A 21,847-nucleotide genomic window follows, 5' to 3' on the forward strand; every position below is an offset into this window, starting at 1 on the left:
GCGGCTCAGAATATAATACGAGAGTTTCCCTTTTAAAGAAAATGAAATATCGGGGAGTTCGCTGCTTGTTGACACGTGTCCTGCGGGTCGTTTCCGTGGGTGACAGCTGGGGGGATGCAGCGTTGGGTCGTGTGACCGATCGTCGCCACACAAAGTTTATCATCCGTCAACGTCTGAGCCACCGTAGCAGGTTGGGAGGTACGATGATGTGCAGTGCACGACTCCAAATACGATCCACTCAGGTGGGAGGCGGGAAATACGGTGAAATTTTCACTGACCAATTGAATTTTACGACTTTCTAATGCATCGATTTGACTTGTGCTATGTGTAATGAGTATTTTAAAATTAAATATTTAAATAGTTGTCTTTGAGTCACCCGATTATAATTAATAAGGCTCGGTGGATCTTCCGATTCTCATAAAAAAAAAGAAAATCCTAACCATTCGTTCTGGCTTGTTAGGAAAGAAGCCCTTCTCTTCTTCAAATGTAGCTAATCCTATACTTGTATAGGATCATGTTCATAAATGTCTTTTTGCACTTTGACAAACAAAATGTTCGATTTTTCAAAGTAGCGATTTCATAGCCGGAAATATATTGCCAATTGCAGCCTTTTTTTTTTATTTGATTATTTAGTAAGTGTCGTGTCTACATTAACTTTTTGAAAATGTTGCTTCTACATAAATCACATGTTTAGAAATTACGATTTGACGATATATATTTATTAACGAATGGCCCACGAGTAGAAACCAACTAATCAGGAAGATTTTTCAGTATCTTGTGTATTGAGATGATGCTCACAATTAATCCTTTCAAAATCGAATCATCCCAACTCAAATGTGCTCGACTAGTTTATCGAAAGGGAACTTATTGTCACAACCATTTGGAACTAACTGTCTTCCGAATTAAATGTACGCGTATGTATACACGCATAATAAAACCATATTTTAACGGGTGTCCAGGGAAGACATTTGAAGTGATTAATTGAAAATATCAATGGAAATTTTAAACATTAATCACTTTAGTGAAGTGCGTAATTAGTGTATCGAAATTTAAAATTATGATTATGCGGTATGACTATTTGGTTCCCTCTTCGATCCTCGAGACCATTTCACACCGGAACAATTAATAAATCTCTCTAGAGATAATGTCTAGGTTATGTGCATGGATGGTCGAGCGGCTAAAGGTCAAGGTGTAATTATGGCCAGGGAAAAAGGTCAACCGGCGATGATGAAAGATTAAGAGCACAAGAGACCCAAACCCTCGGATACCCGGTGGCAATAACGTGATCATTTTGACATCCAAGGTTTTCAAATTTCTCAAGCAAACAATAATTTTCTTTTTCACGAAGTTTCCAGCGTTTTGTACATCACTATTTACCAAATAACGTGACACGATCACGCAATGCATGGAGCCGAACAAGCGATAAAGAGAAGGTGATGGTGAATTTATTTTCCAAGTAACTATAAACTAAATACGCAGCAACCAATCCCTTTGGAAAAACTTTGCCTTTCCGTGCTAGTGAACTAGCAATATTATTTCGACCAAATTTTTTTTTTAGCAATATTAATGCTGGTAAAGAAAATGTTTATGGAAAGAGAAATTGCGAGCCTGATATATTGAGTTTCAACACTCTGTGCCTATGTCTAGTCATGCGAAAATGAGTCGTAGGCCAATTTCTTAACCATATTTGCTGGACTGAGTTGTTATATGAGTCAATTATATTAAGTAAATGCGTTTAGAATAGTGAAGCCCCAAACAATATGAGTATTAAATCAGTTTACAATTTACTTAAATTTAACCCACTTTTATAACTCGATGTTGCGCTCACTCACTTTGCCCTCTCACTTTAGCTTGGGCATGATTTTTTTTTCTAGATTGTGTCAAATATGGAAGAAGTTTAGCAATATGAGTCGGATATGAGTGAGATACGAGTCGAGTCAAGTATGTATCACTGGATTTGTATTGCATGGAAGTGAGCCAAAACAGGTTAAATCGATTAATTAGGGTCAGATTATTTTCAATCCGACCCAAATCCGACTCTACCTATCTGTTGGAAGGATTTACCTATATTCTCTCTTCCAGCTGTCGCAACCTAGCTATATTCCACTAGTTATGACGAGTGTATACTATCGCCTGGCTATAGGTAGAAAAGCTTTTGCTGCCCAAAATTAGACTCCCACAGCTCCCTCGCTATAGATCTAGTCACTATTGGAACCCTTCGGTAGCTCATCTCACTCTCAGCACATCAGCACACATTAATCAAACTACAAACCGAACCTCTGGCGTCCACAAAGGGTCTTGCATGCACTTTGTCTTTCTGACTTAGACAAATGTCTTATCGCTTAGTACGACCATTCTCTTGTGTGTTTACGAATTAGGCTGTCATCCTCGCTAACTTCGAGAAACAACGCTCAACCGATTAAAATGCAAAAACACGAGGACATACGCAATAACTTTGCTGGATATGATTCAATTTCTTGGTGGGAAAATTAGCCAAAAAGCCCTGAAACCTTTTATATCGAGGCAACTTCAATTTTAAACTTTTCAATTGTACCAATTTAGTCCTAAACTTTTTAATAAATTTTCAATAAGTCCCAAACCCTTTAATTTGCCAATTTAGTCCTAAACATTTTCATGAATTACCAATGTCGTCATTGCGCCTAATTTTGACAAAAAATTGCTGACATGACAGTTCCAATGCTGACCATCTTACGTGATGCGGCTCTTTTCGACGCAGAAAATTTTTATTTTTTTGTTTATTTTTTCTTTTCTCTTTGTTCCTTTCTTTTTTTTCTTCTCTTCACAAGATTGGCAGACCAGACGACAACCGGGTGAGAGCCGCGAAGCTCTTGTTGGTTTTGGGCGAGGGCACACGACCCTCATTGTGGCTGTGGAGAGCGTCATGATCCTCAACCTCCCTCACTGTTGCCGTGAGGACTTTGTGGCCCTCACTCGGTTGTCGGTGGCCTCGCCGGCTATGAAGAACGAAGAAAAAGAAAAGAAAGTAAAGAAAAGCCAAAAGAAAAAAGAAAATAATCAATAAAAAGTAACTATAATTTTGGAAAAATAATAAAAGAAATTTAAAAAACTTATCAACGTCGGGTCGGTCGTGCCACGTAGGACGGCCGGCGTTGATTGAACCGCCACGCCAACGATTTATAGTTGAAATTAATCGGGAGGACTACATTGGAAATTAGTTAAAATATTTAGGACAAAATTGACAAATCCTCAAAAGACTTTGAATTAGATTGACACAATTGAAAAATTTAGCGGAATTAGAAAACTGTCAAAAATTTTAGGGCTAAATTGACACAATTGAAAGGTTTAAGACTGAATTGGCCATCATACAATTGATTTAAGACTTTTTGGATAATTTTCCCATTTCTCGGTTTCAATTATTTGGCTACGGGCTTAGTCCCGCTAGTCGTTTGGTTCTCTTATAGGCCACTAAATTTAAACGTTGAACTTGCACCTACTAGCCACTATGTTCATCTCTCTACTGGTAAAAATCTCGGGGAAAGTCCTTGGAAATCATGTTCAAAGCCTTCAATCAAGTGGCCAGTTAATTAGCTGTATCATCTACATAAGGCAGGTTTTGAGCACATCAGGTTCATCAATCTCCAAATTTATTTTGTCTGCTATATATATATTCGGATATCCATATTTCATAGATATACGCTGGCTCTTCTATTTGAAAAAAAATCTGGATTTCATGGTTCGTTGTCCCGTTGCGTCCGCAATTTGCTCTCGTGATTTCTACTTGTGAACACTTTTATTCCTACATGAATGCAGATGTTGATTGCCAACGAATTCTTCACCAGACCAACCCCTGGTTCTTTTCATACCAACGTTAATGTGACGTAGATGCGACCTTAATCGGATTTATTGCTCAAATAGGCTTTGCATTCGTCAAATCAATTAAAGGATATCCTCGAACGGGCACAAATTTAGAATTTATGAGTTCGAAAGGCGCTATTTAGGCTGAATTTTCTCATTGCAACGCAAACAATTGAAAAAAAAAAAGAAGAAGGAGGAGGAAAAATAGTAGCGGTGAGCATGGTTCCAAGTTGTACAGTATGCAAGGTAGGCTTCAGATTCTAAAAATTGAGGAAACCTAGAACGTGGAACTTAGAACCTAGAATGTGGAACTAGTTTTTGCGTTTTACTTGTTCTATGTATTTGTGTGATCTTGTGATATTTCTTGACAGCCGATGATGAGTATGTAATTTGGAACCACCATATGAGTTGTGGCCAGTGAATTGTAACAATATATAATGGTCATTAGAGATTATGATTCACCGCAACTGTTCAAGTAATAATACATGTGGAATCGACTTTGGGCATATTTTTTAGGAGTGAACGATTTCAAAATGAATCCAGGTTTCAAGTTGAACCTACAATTATGAAATTATTTTTCAATTTTTAGAACTTGAAGCCTATCCTGTACAACAAATGATTGAATTCGCCCCGATTTGAAAGAAGCTCTACCTAGACCCTGTCCTTCAAAGGGGCTCAAGCTTTGGTCTATATCTCTTGTATCATAGTCATTATGCAAAGCTAGAACCGTTCTTTGAAAGAGGCTCAAGCTTGGGCCCATTAATCTTGTGACCATGCAAGCATTGCAAAGGGACGTCACGAAGCGAAGTGTCGATATCCTACGAGTATAGCCAGCTCGACCAAAAGCCATGGAGATTCTCTTGGAATTATTCCTCCGCCAGTGATCTGAAGAAGTCCCACGACACTATTTCACCCTCCATTACAGATCATCTCGATGGCATATGCACGTCTGTCCTATTTGTTGCTTGCGCAACGTGGGGTCGGAAGACAGATACCGGCCGGTTGTTCTGTTTCGATGAAAGACTGGACTATCGTGTCGTAATTGGAGCTAATCTCTCGAAGACCTGTTCACTCGAGTTTTCAAGGCGACCCGGTCCGTTTCTGCTTCTTAAAAAAAACCTCATTTCCATGTCTGTTGCTTAAGCTTTCATGGAATGCTTGTCTGTATCGCATTAGGAACAAATGCATTCATAATTCGTCTTTCATTGTTAGGGGAAGGTTGCATTATTGTACAGAGCTCTTTGTCGCGATTGGGATCTAGCTTCACTGGTTTTTTAGCTACTTGAGCATGTAGCAGGCTGCTCACCTGCTCTCTTGTTCCTTTGCCATGAACTCCTGACTTGTCGGGAAAAAAAAAAAAAACATATTAGGTTAAAAGAGTTAGTTTTGAAGGAGTGAACCCTAATGGTGTTATCCGTATCCTATTATTATACAGACAATTTTAATGGAAGATCTTGCTTGAAAAATCTCTCAGACAGCATTCAAAAGAACAGATTACTGTGTGTTGAGTTCTACGAAGAGTGCCCCATAAGCGCTAGCGCGACTTCTTCGCTAGATAACTCTTATCATTGTCATCTGTCATTTCATAGTTCCTCGCTTTCTTCAATTTATTTCTATTAAGGGATGATGATATAAATAGTTCATAAACTCTTGATCAACATGCAATGTGATCTTTGAACTTTTAATTTGTTCAACGTAGGATTTCGAATTTTTAGTACATATTCAATTTAGTTTCTGGACTATATGAAAATGCTCGATATTGTCCTTTTATTAATTCAAGTTCGGAGATAACATTAAACATTTTCATGTACTTCCATGACTAAATGAACATGTACTAAAACTCTAAATATTACATTGAATAATTTGAAAGTTCGAAGATTGTATTGAATAAATTAAAAATTCAAAGACGAAGCTTCATCCGCCATTTATACCATTTTCTCCCTTCACGGTGGGAAAACGTCCAGACCACGTCATGGCACTTGGTTGAAGTTCGGCGTCTTATACTCCGGAATCTTCGGGCCGGTTTACGAGGAAGACGAAGACAATTTATGGTGGACTGTCAAACCTGACACTATCACATGGGTTAACGTCGAGGTAAGACGCAGCATAGGACTTCGTCCACCATTCTGGAAAGAAAGTCCCCGTAAGAAATCTGAATATGGTTTAGGATCTGCAGACTTCATGTTGGAAGATTGCTTCGGCATCCTTTTGACAGCTTCCAACTCCCCCGCCACTTTTGTCCAAACGACACTCGACAAAAAATGGTTTCCGGCGATTCTTGTCGAAAAATACGGTGAATGCAACCACCAGTTAAAAACCACCTTCGATGACTTCCCCCCCTCCGGCGCTAAAAATGGGGTCGCCATCTTCGATTTCAACCAGACTGTTCGAGGGTTAGGACGCAAAAATGTAATCTTTCGAATTTTGAGGCCTGGAAAAATCACGATTCGTCTCGAAATTGCGCGACTATCGATTGGAAATACGATCTTCTCCTAGAGAATACGGCTACGCGTTTGCAGAAAGACTTCTGATCTTGTGTGGATCGTCGTTAGTGCGCTGTCAGTTGCAGAAAGACGTTGTTGTCGTCGACAAAAATGATTTCTAAATGCCAGTCAGTGCTTTGGAATTGGAATGTCCACGACACCGCACAAACGTAGGAGGAGGAGGAGGAGGAGGGGGAGGAGAAAGAGACTTCTTGCTTCATTTGCTATCTCTTTCTCGGCAATAGACTTCCAATTGGTTAGAGGACACGGTACAGCGACATCGTTTTCTCCGAAAGACAACTTTCAGGTCCATTCTTGAACAAGATGGGGGGATCACTCCAGGCCACATCCAAATAGGCCTGATCCCCTAAAAATATATTTCCAACTTTAAATCTAGTCTTAATTCTGTATCGAAATTTTTTTTTTTTTTTGTCTAAAAAAAGTTATTGGCTTTAACTTTAGTCCCAAATCTATCCCCAGACTTAATTTTTTGTCTAAAAAGTAATCACCAACTTTCAATTAGTCTCCATTAATCCTCCGCCCAAAAATCACTACTAGTTGCTCGGCGTGGCATTTTCACATCGGTAACAAATCCACGTCAATAAGGTGACGCAGAAAATTAACTCCAAAATGAAATCTTTTTTGATATGAAAATTAGGGATGATTTAACGGTGATTTTTGGGCGAAGAACTTGCGGGGGTAGGTTTGAGATTAGAGTTAGAGTTTGGGGCGGATTTGAAACCGAACTTAAAGTTGGTTTTTTTTTAGAAAGAAAAAGTTCGGGGTAGATTTGGACTAAACTTAAAGTTAGAGTTTTTTAAAGATAAAATAAAGTTCGGGTCATAATTGGTATTGAACCTAGGAGGTTTGTTAAGGGCATGTTTGATAACAATTTTTTTCCAGGGAATAATTTCTGAGCAAAAATGATTTTTTCTAATTATGTTCCCAAGAACAAAGAAGTAGATTTTTTTTTTTTGGCGTCTTGTTTATATTCCAAATCCGTTCTCTAGCTACTGATCTGTTCTTGGAAATGGAAAAACTAATTGGCCTTACCAAATAAATTTTCGTTCTTTTCCTGTTCTCAAGAACAAAAGAATAGGAATCAGAGTAATATAAGAAAAGGCCCACTCTTATGGGCTTTTTGGGTGCACAATTCGAGGTCGTTTCTGTAGCTTTGGTCGTCACTGATTAGTCAAACGTCGTCCTTTTAATTGGACATGCCGGATTGGATCAATCCTTAGACGATGACAAATTCGACTCACTTTGCAGAAACCCAAGCAAGTAAAGGGACTCTGTTCATAGGCAAACAAGGGTCCAAATTCATGAGCAAGAGTGAAATGGCCCAGACCAACTTTGATGGCAACACAACCAGAAACAACCCAAGTCATGAGACCCAGGATTGTCAGACAAGAACAAAAAACCCAGTGAGGAACCAACTGTTAACATCCTGAAAAAAATGCCAATTTTGATGTCAAAGAGCAGAACTTTGCTGGCAGTTGATGCTATCAACCGGGCATCACCTGTCATCGTCGACTCGGGCCAATGTTGACAAGAGAGTGTTAAGACCATCGAGACGGGAGATGATCCTTTTAAGTTGGGTGGTAGCGACAAAGCAGAGTCATCGACCGAGCGAAGTCAAGACCCTCTATGCTCTCGATAATGATTTGTCCGTTTCGCGTAAAAAAAAAACAAGTGTTAATGCCGAGCTGGTCTTAATGAGGGAGGATTAAGGATGCTGCTAGAGGTCGATTAGCTAATTGTGCTGATGTGTTGAGATGGGGTAACAAGTGTGTGTTTAGCAGGTCGAAAAAGGCTTTAACTTGTGAGCTTCTGGCAGGTTGCTTCCTGCTCTTGTTCAATGAAATTATTGACTCTGTAAAAAGAGAAAGAGTCACACATAAAGCTCAAGGAAACTTCAAACATTTTCCGCGGAACAACAACCGTTTCGTCCCAAAATCTCGATTACTGTACCGAACACAACTGAATTGAAACGCCCAACAGGATCAGATAATCCCACAGGCTCAATCCCCTCAAGGCTTGATCTCCATTTTTATTGATTTGTGGAGGCGCCAGAGCCCCCGATTGTGGAGCCGGAGCTGGGCTCTCGGCGGTGATCGATCCTTTCACGACGATGCCAAACCGCATCCCACCGAGGCAATGACCAGCCACGTTGCAGACGAACCAGTACTTCTTGGCTTCGGTGAGAGTGACCTGGTCATTGCCGCTCGTGTGCTTGGCCAGCACGCCGGTGCTCGTGTCGCACGAGCGGAACGTCGACTCGGTCACTTCGTACACGTCGTGTTGGCCCTTTACGTACTTGAAGACTACACTGACATCGGGAAGGAAACAAGCCGAGATTACAAGCTGTAGGCTTGCAAAGATAGATAAATGCTACCGTCGAGAGAGACATGTTTTTAGCCATCTTCAAAGCTGGTTTAATCAAAAGAAACCTCGCAGCATCTAAAAGCTTCTTCAGGATTTTAATGACAGCAGTTTTAACGGATACTTTGCTATACCGACACATTCAGGTAGGAAGAGAGACGAAGCAGGGACGCACCAAGAACATCGCCGACGCTGAAATTGTATTTCTGAGACCACACGCCGTAATCTACGGCGCTGTTCCACCCGTCGCTGTCGCCGACCGTGTAAACCTCCGACGCGGCACCACTCACAAGCAAGCCGAGGACGGCGAGGATCGTGCAGACGCTGCTGAAGTATCGGCACGGCTTCGAATCCTCCATGTTTGCTCTAGAAAAAAAAAATGGCAAGGGACGAGGGGATGCACGGGTCACTTGTACACCACCGCTCTGGGTCGTGTTGGATGTGTGCCGATGAGTTGGATACGACTTACCGATAGTTAAGTTGGACTTGGTCGAGTCTTCAGAACCACCCCAGGCAAGTCAAGTGGACTATAAAATAAATGCGTTACGGACAAGGGCTTCTAGCAATGGAGGAGGATCGCTTTCTCTTTGCACGTCGTGCATAAAATTGCGTGCGTACTAGAACCATGTGGGTCTCCAATAATGACCAGCGAACTACCCCAAATATGATTAAAGTACACCCAAAGTCTTGCTCTCGCCCCACTGCACCATCCAAAATGCACGACCAAGTCTTTTCGGGCAAAAGCATAAAAAAAAAAAATTACTAAACCTATTATATTGATACTAATTTAATTTTAAATCTTTTTAAATTGGCATCAATTCAGTTTATACGATCAATTTTGGCGGAAAATTACCGACGTGGTTGTTGACCATTATACATGGCACGGCTAGACATGGCCACGGACGGGTTTGGGTCCAGAATCGGCTCGTGGAAGAATCGGAACCGGCCCCTTGACCGGGACCCGTGGTTCTGAATCGGAACCGGCTCGGCCCCTCACGGGCCGATTCCAAACCGGCCAAAAAAAAAAAAAAAAAAAGGGAAAGAGCCTGGCTCTTTCCCGAGCCCCCCCTTTCCTTTATGGCCGTTGCAATTATGAAACACCTCTTCCCCCACATTTTTTTTTTGCTTTTAAAATTTCTATAAATACCATTCCCTCTCCTTTCATTTTTTCTCACGATTTCTCTCAAATTCTCTCAATCTCTTGAATCCCGGCTCAATTCTGTCAATTTTCCGAATTGCCTTTCCGTTCAATTTTCTGAAAAAAAGGCAAGTGGAAGTGGAGTTGGTGATAGGGGAAAGAGCCCGATGGGGATGGGGATGGGGATGGGAGAATCCGATTTTCCTCAACCTCATGATCAATATGATGCTCGTGAGTTTACATGTTGGGTAGATGATGATGATAATATCAATTATGTTCCTAACGTCGAACACGTCTCAATGCAAGAAAGTCTTTATCCTCCTACCGGCGTCGAAGAAACGTAAACAAAAAATGAGTCGGAACGGCAAGCCCAGGAGAGTACATCCAACTTATGGCAACACTTCGACAAGGTACATGTAAGCAGAGATAAGTATAAGATAAATTGTAAATATTGTACGAAATCATACAATTTTAATAAAGGAGATGACTATGGAACATATCATCGGCATTTGACGTAAAAACATGTAACGCAAACGGGGATCGACACCAGACAACAACAAATTTTTGAGTACGCCAATCCTAACACTTCTCCTTTATTTCGTTATAGTGATGAACTTTATAAAGAAACATTAGCTCAATATGTTGCCATTGAAGATTTACCTTTTAGTACTAGTGAAAATTTTGGTTTGAATTTTTTTTATCAACACTGCATGTACTCCGCAAGCAAAACCTGTTCCGAGAACCGCTCTTAAACGCGAACTTTTTAGGGTGTATAAAAAACAAAAAAGGCTTTGCAAAACTTTTTTACGGATTTCAATGGGCGTGTTCATATAGGTAGTAATATTTGGAGTGATCCTTGGCAAATTCATTCTTATATGAGTATTACATGTCATTGGATAGGTGACGATTGGAACATTAAAAAAAGAGTACTTGTATTTCGAGTGTTTGATGAAAGGCATACCGCCAATAATATTTATAGAATAATTAGACAAGTTTTAGAAGAATATAATTTGATTAATATATTTTTTTCAGTTGGTTTTGATAATGCCGCGTCAAATACCGCTTCCATTCCCGATTTAAAAAATATTTGTAAACCCACTTTTGAGGGACAATTTTTTCACATTAGATGTGCTTGCTATATTTTAAATTTATGTCTACAAGATGGTTTACGAACTCTTGAGGCTTTTCTCACCCCAATAAAGATAATAATTAAATTTTTATGGAGTCGTCCCCAAGTTATGAAAGAATAGGGCAAATTTTGTAAATCACATGGACAAAAATAAAAAAGATTTCCAAAATATGTTTCGACTTGTTGGAATTTTACCTACGAGTTGCTTCATCAATCGTTTGCGTATAAAGATTTATTATGTACGTTTATTTCAAATAATGTTTCCGAAATTATTTTACTCCCTCAAGATTGGGTTGTTTGCAAAAAAATCTTAAATTTTTTGAAAGTTTTTAATGATGCAACTTATATTTTATCTGGTGTTTATTATCCTACTACGCATTTATTTTTAATAGAGTGTGTTAATATTGCTGGTATTTTTTTTGTGAATATGAGCAAAATGTTCAATTAACTCCGACTATTATAGCAATGAAAGCAAAATGGCTGCATTATTATGCCTGTATTCCTCTTATTTATTTGGTTATTATTGTTTTCAATCCACGTACTAAATTATATGGTTTGTATGATTATCTAAATGATTATTATTATGATTGTTTACATTTGAAAGAAATAGTAGATATCAAAACTATATAAGTAGAGTAGATGTTAAAAACGCTATAGTAGCATTATATAATGAATTTTGTAGTAGATATAATTTAGGTAATAGTGGATCTTCTCAACCTAGTGGCTCACAAAGGGAGGAGAGTGGTAGACTTGGTAGTGGGTACAATATGCTAATTAATAGACAAAAAAGACAAAAGGGAGCAACATGTAATATTTCCAAATTAAAAAATTATTTAACAATTGCTTTTGAGTTTTGCGATTCCGAACATAGTATAGATTTCAAAATTCTGGAGTGGTGGAAGATTCATTCAACCCAATTGCCAGTCCTTGCTCTCATTGCAATACATATGTTAGCAACTCATTCTTGAACAGTTATAATTGAACAAGTATTTAGCGCTGGAGAATTAATTTTGGACGACCGCCGTTCAAGATTAAATCCGGATCTTGTGGAGGCTCAAGCTTATGTCCATGATTGGACAAAGGCTAAATTTCTACAACAAGAGTTGGATCGAGACGACGAATTCTTCAATGATGATAGTGGAGATACTATCGCCACATGTATCACAACGGGTAGCGACCATTGACGATGAGGTAAGTTGGAGTTATCAAAGATAAAAGAATTACATGTGCTTTGATTCTTCTATCCCCAAGAAGATATATAGACGTTTAATGATAATTTATTAAGTTTAAGCCTATTCCCTCTCCCTTTACCCTCCCAAAATTTGATTACAATATACAATTTGACTATAATTTATAATTGATAATTTTTTATTTTTTATTTTTTCATTTCATAATTTATTATTTAAAATTAAATTTTAAATTCGGAACCGGAATCAAGCCTTGAACCGGCCTGGAACCGGAATCGCCCCTTCAAGGGCTGGTTCCGATTCCATCGTGGCCACGAACCGAAACCGCCGGTTCATGAATCGGAACCGCCGGTTCACGGCCCGTGGCCACATCTAGGCACGGCCGACGTTCACGTGATTTTTTTTTAAATTTTTTTCCCCTTTTTATTGTGCTTCTTTTCTTCTCCCTTTTTTGCTTGTTGGTGACCGATGAGGCTGGCCTTGCCTGGCCGAAGGCAAGCGCCGACGTCGCTGAACCTTGCCTAGGCAATGCCCAGCGAGGCCGCCTTGGCTTTGGTGACGGTCAGCCTTGCTACATTTGGCGAGATTGGCCTTCCCGATGCTCGCCCTCGCTCAGGTGCAGCCGATTCTCTTTGCACCTCGTGCATAAAATTGCGTGCGTACTGGGACCATGTGGGTCTCCAATAATGACCAGCGAACTACCCCAAATATGATTAAAGTACACCCAAAGTTTTGCTCTCGCCTCACTGCACCACCCAAAATGCACGACCAAGTCTTTTCGAGCAAAAGCCAAAATAAAAAATAAAAATACCAACCTATTATATTAGTACTAATTTAGTCTTAAACTTTTTTAAATTAGTACCAATTCAATTTATAAGATCAATTTTGGCCGAAGATTACTGATATGGTTGTTGGCCGTCATACGTGGCACGGCCGACGTTCATATGAATTTTATTTATTTATTTCCCCCTTTTTATTGTGTTTCTTTTCTTCTCCCTTTTTGCTTGCCGGTGACCGATGAGGTTGGCCTTGCCTCACCGGGCCACGCCTAGCCGAAGGCAAGCGTCGGCGTCGCCGAACCTTTGCCCGGGCGACGCCCGGCGAGGCCGCCTTGGCTTGGGCAACGGTTAGCCTTGCTACATTTGCCTAGATTTGCCTCACCGATACTCGCCCTGGCTCGGGTGCAACCGATCCTCGCCCAAGCAAAGCCAGCCTTGCCAGCCATTGGCAAATAGAAAGGGGAAGAAAAAAAAAAGGATAAAAGATAAATATATACTAAAAATATTTAAAAATATTGACATCAGTGCTGGTTGTACCATATAGGACATCTAACGTTCATGTAGGTAATTTTTTGCCAAAATCGGGCAACTTAAGACTGAATTGATCCAATTGAAATGTTTAGGACCGAATTGATATCAATGTAATAAATTTATTACTTTCTGATTTATTAATTTTTTTTTGCGCATGAATACACCAAGTCCACCAATATCCAAAACCACATGAGAGTAGATACTTGCAGGCATGTCGCTGTTAATGGTTCGAGGTGGACGGCTAATCTCACTCTTAGGAAGGCCTTCACTCTGTTACCTCATGGCTCGGTTAGCATGAGATTTTCCCTTTGCAATCACATGTTTTTTATTTTTTGGTTGCTTTTAAGATGTTCTCAGCAGGGGATAGCCAATTTGTCCGTAATAGCAGCTCTGTACCTGGTTAGCTCAGCCTGTTTGGAGTCCCATTTAATTGATGAGCAAATCACATGAAAAATGTAATAAGCCTTCATGCCATGGTGGCCATGAAAGCCAAATTAACACTAGCATTAGCCTATTAGGGCCTGACTGGCAAACAGCAAGTGATCAATGTATATTCAGATGCCAACTTTTGTGATTAGTACAGTAGGAAATCAAATGTACACTTTTAACACTTGACAATGAATAAGATGAATGATTATGTTCACCAAGATTCAAAACTTTTCCTAAGAAGGAAAAAAGAAAAAATCGAAGTCGGGTACACATGGAGGCCAAATTTTGCAGAAAAAACAGTGATATGGCCACCCCAAATATACATTTGTCGCTAGTATTGGAAGAATCATAAGGAAATACGCATTTTTTGCTCAAAAGGAAACCAAGCTTCTAAAACATGTCATTCGCCAATTAGCAAAGAATTGTTGCTGCGCAAATCTGTCTGTTCTTCTTTTGCACGGGAAGGTAGGACTTTACATCAATAAATATTTGATGGTGAACCAAATTGTAGTGAATCACAAAGCTAACCTCTTTGACTAGAAAGAGGAGCCTTCAGAATCTGCTACGGTTCTCCCAAATGTCTGAATTCATGGCAATCAGCTCCAGCTTCCTCCAATGCCGAGAGAAGCTTCGGTACGATCTTGGCTAACATAAGCTTGAAGCCAACTGACGTTGAGTTTGCATTGTTTTCACTGCCTACAGACGCGTCTTTAGTGAGAGATCCGATTAGATATCCCTTCATGTATGCATCACACGCCTTGAGGATGTAATAACCGCGCTTCTGAAAATGCTCCTTGACAAGGTCTTCAAAGTCCTGATTTGTTCCAGAAAAAAAGTACAAAAAAATTTCGGTTATGGCATTTGTAGTGGCAAATGCATCTACAACTACAGGACCAAGAAGCCTAACTTGATATAAGAGTTGCCTGAGTTGTTTTAAGATGCAACTCCTCTGGTTTAACACTAAATAGAGAAATGAAAATATTCAAAGCATCGGCCTAGCAGCCTGAAATAACATCAACCAATCAAACACTAAATTTCTCAGAATACAAAATCGTGGACGAACTTCTGGAGGGTTTAACGAGTAAACCAAATATCCCCGAAATAAGGAGCACGCATTGCTTACATACTAAGTGAGAGTCTGTAATGCACGAGTTGAAAGCTAATCCTCAAGGTATCAATGACCCCACAGCATCAAAGCCGATGAGGAGGATTGCAGAGAAAACAGTGAAGTATCATCAATCTCATAAATTTTCTTTTTCTTGGATAAAGCATCAGTTTCCTAAGTCAATTATACTTTAGCCATTTCCTCTGTAAAGTTTGCAAAGAATAAACAAACCATAGTTGGTTCCTTGGCCTCGCCCTTAAGGCAGAACAAGACAGTAGGACCAGGCAAGTGTGAAGTGAATATCAGTGGATGACAGATTCCATACGAGCAAGAAAATAGAATCGCAAGGCACATTGAATGTGAGACTTTACCTTGGGGGGCTTTCGCATTAGATTCAGCATTGTCTTACAATTCAGCAGGAAAGTGTTCTCATTATATGCCAACGAGTTTTTCTCTCCTTCAGCTGTCCCAATTTGCTTATCATACCCTGCCTCATTGAAGTATGGTTTGGAATTGAGCACCAATCCTTGGAGTGAAACCAACACTTGAAGAATGCTAGAAGATGATGGATCCCACACTTCATTTCCTCTGCCAGTCCAGGTGTTCAAAAGGCTAAGGCAAACTTTTCCCTCCTCATACAAGTTAGGATTAATCCGCCATCCACCAGAATGATAATATGCTGACTGCAGGTTTGAGGTACAATGAGCAAGCACATGTTACAGAAAAGCCCTCTTCAAAGGAACTGAAAATTAAACTTTTAATATAACTAGATAAGAGACATAATTTCAGTAACTGGAAATGCACTGTGAAAAAATTTCAGAATTTCTTACTGGTGGAACATCGGGATACTCTGGGGGAAGGTGAAAGTCAAAGAAAAAAAGACCATCTTGGTAGGGTGTCGCATATGCCCCGACAATTACTGCCCTCACAAGATCCATTCGGTCTTCATAGACTCGTACGTAAATCCCATCTGTTGAATTCATTTACAGTGAGATCCAAGGCCATTTTACTTGAGATGATAGCTAGAAATTCCAGTGAGTCTACACATCTAACACAATTATGGTTACCAGGGAGATTATTCTGAAGGATATTCCAGTCTTGCTGAACCTTCTTGAACCACTTTCTGCCACCATTGGCCTGTAGATAACATTATTACAAAGTTCAGATTCCAACTCTATCCATGATAGGATTAGGAAAAGAAAATAATGGTCCAAACACATCATCCCCCCCCTCCTCTTCCTCCCAATTTATTCTCTCACTGGATGAAGAAAAAAAGGGAGCAACGGGTTCTATACTTGGACTGCCTTTTTAAGCAACAAGTATCAGCCTTTTGTTTATCCCCTCAATATCACATAGATTAAATTAATGGAACCACAGTTTTTTCAAATGAGACTTGCAGCATTACCCGTCCATTTGTGCCAATGAAATAGTGATCTAGGGGATCTCTAGCCATATCAAAACGTTTAAAAGTGAAAATAGTGTCTTCATAGGAGGCTGGGGCATCTGCTTCCTGAGAGCTCGTATTGCATAAACTTTCAGCTGCATCCACTGGATCAGGAACCACCCCAGAAATATCTTGATCCTCAAAAAGATAAGTTGTGTTTGTATCCGCACAGTCCATGATATTAGATTTCTGCGAGCTACACTCGTCATTATTATATAATCCCTCGGAACTTTTCATCGACATCTGGGAATGACCGTCATTTTCACCTTCGGAATCCAAACCAGAGTCCAGATTTTTCCGGCCTCGTGAAAATATTCCAGACGCCAATCTGGTTACAAATCCAATCGCTGCCAAAGGAAAAGAAAGTGCTGAATTCATTCCAGCATGGTTTTCGACACTCTCTTCTCCATAATCATTGTCAGCGTCATTTGCAAGTCCAACCTCCTAGAAATAATTCGGCATTGTTATTCAGAGAAGGGGCAATTAAAATACACCATACAAAAGAAAATTCCTGAAGATAATGTTTACAGCAAGAGCACAAATTAAGTTCAATGGCAGTTTATTCACAAGATCATTTCGCGAGAGCTGCTACTGATCACGCTTCAAAGTCCTCTCTTGATTCAATCAACTGTGGAAGATCTAAAATATCGAACAGAGTCGTAATGCAGTCTGGCTTAAGAAATGTTCAAGGGAGACATGGCAAAGATCAACTTCGTGACCATGCAAAGCAGTTAAGAAATCTATAAAAACACAAAAGTTTGATTACTAAGTAAGCCACTACTTTAGTGATAAATTGATTGTTATTTCAGCACGACAAGCTTTTTTACGTCCATGCAACTTCACTTCAGTGCTAGAAATATTTATGAAGTCAAACAGAAAATTAAACAAGTAGGCCACATTTAAACACCCGACAGGGTTTTGCTACAAACTTTATTACCCAGTTTTGTAAACCAACCTTTGTATTTCTTCTCTTCGGTATCCGCTCCACTCATTGCAAATATCATCAATTACACCAGATAATTCTAATAGCACGTTAACTTGTGTTATTATTAAATTAAATGTGCCCAAATCATGCATGATAAAATCTCCTCCTTGTACGTTTGTGAAAATCGTGCTAAGTGCACATGCCCGACATCGCCAGGCAGGAAGGTTGTCTCTGCATTTACGTTCATCACATTTGTATTCTAGGCATGAGGAGAAACAAACCTCTTTGTCATTCTCTACAGCGTCCATTTCATCATCATCTACAGTTTCCCAACTTGCAGCCTCGCTAACCCCGCTGCCAGAAGCAATCGACCCATCGTCATCATCTCGACCTACAACATATATGGCCTGTGGACCAACCTAGAAACCAACAAGAGACAACAAACGGCCAGTTATTAAATCTAGTTTATAAATGGAGAAAGAGAGTGAGAACGAGTCACAATATTGTAACAAAACTGAATAAACAAGTGGAATTGGTTGAAGGTCATTTTATGTCCAGATGGAGGAACAGAACAGTAAAGATTTAAGCCTGGCCTTTATCCAACCTAGTAACACGTGGAAGTTTAGACATGACGAATCTCTGGAATTATTTCTTTTCTAGCTCATTATTCAATGATTCATAAGTAATTTCTCACTGGTTGAGGCCAGTAACCGTTACAGCTCAAGTTGAGTTTCTAACCGTTACAGCTCAAGTTGAGTTTCTAACCGTTAATCACCAGATTTACCACCACACTGAAATAGTTGATGCAGAAGATAGAAGGCGCTCCAACCTTCTTTCATCAATTGCTTTTGTGGTGGAAAACAAAAAGAACAAAAACAAAAAGAGGTGCTAATGTTGACAACCGTAAGCATGCCAACTGCGCACAGACCATTGTCAGACAGGTGCTAAAAGTGTACTTATGAGTAACTATATAAAAAGGAATTTAAAAATAGCTATAGGCTGTAGTGCTTACCGTTGAAACCATCCCGTTAGCCCATGTAACTTCAATGTCACCATCTTTAAGCCCGGTTATATTACCCACCCATGAAAGATCTGTAAAGGTAGAGGTGGCTTCATTGTCGGCGACTTCCTCGACCTTTTGAGACCCCAAGCTGTCTTCTTCGTTATCTGTCGTGTCCTCCTCTGGCACGCTTTGTTGCATTTCTGTTTCGATAGATTTCACACCAGAATCCATTTGCAAAGAAGCAGAAACTGGGGACAAGCGTACAACGACGTCACCATAACAATAGTCGTAATCTGGATGTCCCTCCAGCTCATAGACACTCACAACTTCCTCTTTCTCAAACTCACGAGAATCTTCTGGCCTGGCAACTGGTTTTAACCAGTTGACACAAGCTGTTCGCTCTTTGGCATTTACACTTTTCACTACCCCAACACGCCGAGCTTCACCAGCATAATCCTCATCATCAGCAGCCTTTTCGACCACATACTGTTCAGCAACAAATTCATGATCACCAGGCGTCTCAATTGGAATCAATTTTGTTGAGTCCAGACAGCATTCAGTCTGACCGCCCTGCCACGCCACATCAACTTTTGTTCTGGTATTGACAATTTGAAGAGCTTTTTCAAAATTTTCCTCTTTTCTTCGAATCTTCTTGTCCCTCTTCAGAATAACTTTACGAATCTTTTTCCTATGAAGAGGCCAAGGTTCATGAAGAGTTTCCTTGGCAACTGACAATGAACTACTGCATGAGCTAGACTCAGATGAAGCTGTGTACCGTGTAATCGATTCCAATGGAGCCTTTGGGTCCATTACAGTGTCTGCATCAGTATCGATGAACTCCCTGTTGTCAATTGACTCCTCCAATGCAGCCTCCTTTTCTGGTTGAGAGCCATCTAACTCAATGTTGAGCGAATCGTCAAGTTCCAGACTTGACAAACCCTTGTATAATAGATGAGATGAAGCTGGTGTTGAAGATGGAAGAAGACACCAGTCACCTAGCTGCCAATTTGCATGGGAAAAGCAAGACAGCAATTTCAGTTTCTTTGGGCTCTGTTCTTCTGCTGGAGCAGTAGAAGAATCAGGCCCATGTCCAGCAGAAGCTATCCAATATAAAAACACCGATCCTACCGTGACTTTGGTCACAGTACCCTCCAACTTATTAGCTTTCCACAATCCAGATAGCCATCTTGAATTCTTGAAAATCGAAGAAGAGCTAGCCTTGACACGTTGACCAGGAAAATAAGTAAAATGCTCATCTTCAAGTAGATTTTTGGTAATAGGTTTGAGGCGATGCGGCTCAGCCTTCATTACTTTACAGACAGAACCATCATCAAACTGCACAGTCACATTATCTAGAACACCATCTACTCTACCGAGCCATGGACCGAGGACAACATAATCTCCAATAGAAAATTCTGTCACCCGCTTTAGTTCTCTAGATGGAATATCTTCTATAGTAGATCCACTAGAAGTTAACACATCCACATTTATACTAACATCCACCACGACACCAATTTGACCTGTAGGGTCTAAAGCTGAAGCCACATAATCCCCGTGTAAGAATCCCCGATCAATGACTGTTACTTCATTAAGACTTTGAGTGCTCTCAATGTCATTCATCCAGAGCACTCGAACTTGGTCAGCAGATAAAGGACCTGGCTTCTCACCACCTTGGCTTCCGGCACAATTCTCCCGAGACATTTTGATTCTATCACCATCAGTCTCCTCGTTTGCACTGTCTTCAGCATCGTCTTCATCACCTTCATCTTCATCATCCTCATCAGTAATGCTGCCATCTGAATCAGAATCCCCAGCAACTTCAGTCACTATACCGATCATTCCATTTTTCTTGCTCCTCACCACATCTTGTCTGTATAAGCCAGGGAAACTCTGAGTTTCCTTGATGTCTCTATCTGCTTCTGCCATTCCATCACTGTCGCCATTGTTATTCACATCAGAAAGACAACAATTGATAGCAGAATCAGCTTCCTCTAGAGTCATGTCATGCCCACTCGTGGTTGGTTCCTCAGCAGCAATATTCTTCTGTTGCAATGCCATCTGACCATTCATAAAATCCAAATTTAACTTCACCTTTGAACAAATTGTCACCCATCTCACAAACCAATCAAATATCTTATAAACACCATCAAAAGAACATATAAAAATGCATCACGATTGATTTGCAGAAGGAATGAATCCAGGGAAATAAGATCATATACCCTCTTAGCCCAAAAATTGTATGCACCATATGTTCTCCTGGGCTTGAACTCCCAAACAATGTCGTTTATTCACAACAAGATTACAAACATAAGCTCTTTTATTGTCGCAATGGAACACGAAGTCCTATAAATCTACAGGCCATATCTTCCAAACCTCTGAGATTAAGGAGTGACAAGAAAAAGGATTTCTACACGGAATACCAGCGTTTCCCAAATGAGAAGACACAATTTGTAGGAATTTAGAAGACAAACAAAAACGAATCTTTTAACAACAGGAAGCTATTAAGAGGATTAAATAAACCCTTGAAAGATTCAAATAGATTAAATCTTATCAGCCATCAGAACGGCGTTCAATCAGGCATCAGGTGCTGCGCGTTCAATGAACAAGGAACGATCACCAGCTTCAAACAGAACCCACTAAATGACCCATCGACACACAATCACTAAATATAGATACCAACAAAAAGAGCTACACATCTCCATCCCACGAGCTTATCCCAGCTATTAAACCCTAAAGCAGCTGAAGAACAAGCCGCAGATTAGACCCAGAAGAGCATGAAAACACACGTGAACGAGCTCCAATCAGCTATTCATCGAATCGACCGTCAACAAATCCAATCATACACCCACATGATCGATCAAAAAGTGAGCTAGAGATAAATCCACCGCCACCTCATAAGATCACGTCGCAAGACAGGAAAAAATCGAAGAGAGACAAAAACAAGGAACAGTCACCTCGTAAAAGAAAAGATTAATTTTTGAGAAGACAGAGATGGAGAGAACAAGTCCCGAGCCGTTTTCCTCAATATATATATTCGGATGAACGGCTCCACGGCTTTCTTTAGCGATGGAGGGATCGGTACAATCGAATTCGACAGAGGGAGCTTCGATGGCTCGGATTCCGGATTCGGAACGAGGGTATTATTGTAAATCGGAGCTGGCGATCTGCTTGCGCTGGAGATGCAGACTTGCTGGCGAAAGGCCCAGATTGCCCTTTCGATTCTTGTTTTTTTAACTTTTTTCCTTTCCAACCAAAAGTGATCGTCGCCGCGAATTTCAAATAAAGATATGAAGCGTAACCGTCTTCTTAAAAAGAGAATTCAAAAAAGATTTGTCCCAAGTTAAATCCTATTTCGAAAACGACCCGTTTCAGATTTATATTTGAGACAATATTCATTCCGGACGCTATTTCGAAAATCGATCTCAAATCAAGCCTTTATCAGAAAGTTTTGGCTATGTTTTATTTATCCTTTTCG

At 40.1% G+C, this 21,847-nt stretch overlaps 2 protein-coding genes across 7 annotated transcripts; both read right to left on the reverse strand.

Moving 5' to 3' along the window:
- Positions 1–8,224: 8,224 nt before the first annotated feature.
- Positions 8,225–9,101, reverse strand: LOC115735707 (basic blue protein-like). Its single transcript, XM_030667096.2, has 2 exons — positions 8,878–9,101; positions 8,225–8,644 (listed from the first exon to the last, which is right to left on the reverse strand). Exons 1-2 carry the CDS (start codon positions 9,059–9,061, stop codon positions 8,283–8,285), a joined length of 546 nt encoding a protein of 181 aa, XP_030522956.1. The 5' UTR covers positions 9,062–9,101; the 3' UTR covers positions 8,225–8,282.
- A 4,895-nt stretch (positions 9,102–13,996) lies between these two features.
- On the reverse strand, positions 13,997–21,553 carry LOC115735699 (probable ubiquitin-conjugating enzyme E2 23). 6 transcript variants are annotated; one of them, XM_048272162.1, is made up of 9 exons: positions 21,327–21,553; positions 21,069–21,177; positions 18,382–20,430; positions 17,651–17,788; positions 16,406–16,888; positions 16,068–16,137; positions 15,831–15,970; positions 15,372–15,683; positions 13,997–14,709 (listed from the first exon to the last, which is right to left on the reverse strand). In XM_048272162.1, exons 2-9 carry the CDS (start codon positions 21,072–21,074, stop codon positions 14,458–14,460), a joined length of 3,450 nt encoding a protein of 1,149 aa, XP_048128119.1. In that variant the 5' UTR covers positions 21,075–21,177; positions 21,327–21,553; the 3' UTR covers positions 13,997–14,457. The 6 variants fall into 6 exon arrangements, with proteins under 6 accessions (XP_048128119.1, XP_048128118.1, XP_030522940.1 ...); XM_048272161.1 differs by having other exon boundaries at positions 21,069–21,241; XM_030667080.2 differs by lacking the exon at positions 21,069–21,177.
- Positions 21,554–21,847: the final 294 nt, after the last annotated feature.

This window comes from Rhodamnia argentea, chromosome 11, assembly GCF_020921035.1.
Source record: "Rhodamnia argentea isolate NSW1041297 chromosome 11, ASM2092103v1, whole genome shotgun sequence".
NCBI lineage: Eukaryota > Viridiplantae > Streptophyta > Magnoliopsida > Myrtales > Myrtaceae > Rhodamnia > Rhodamnia argentea.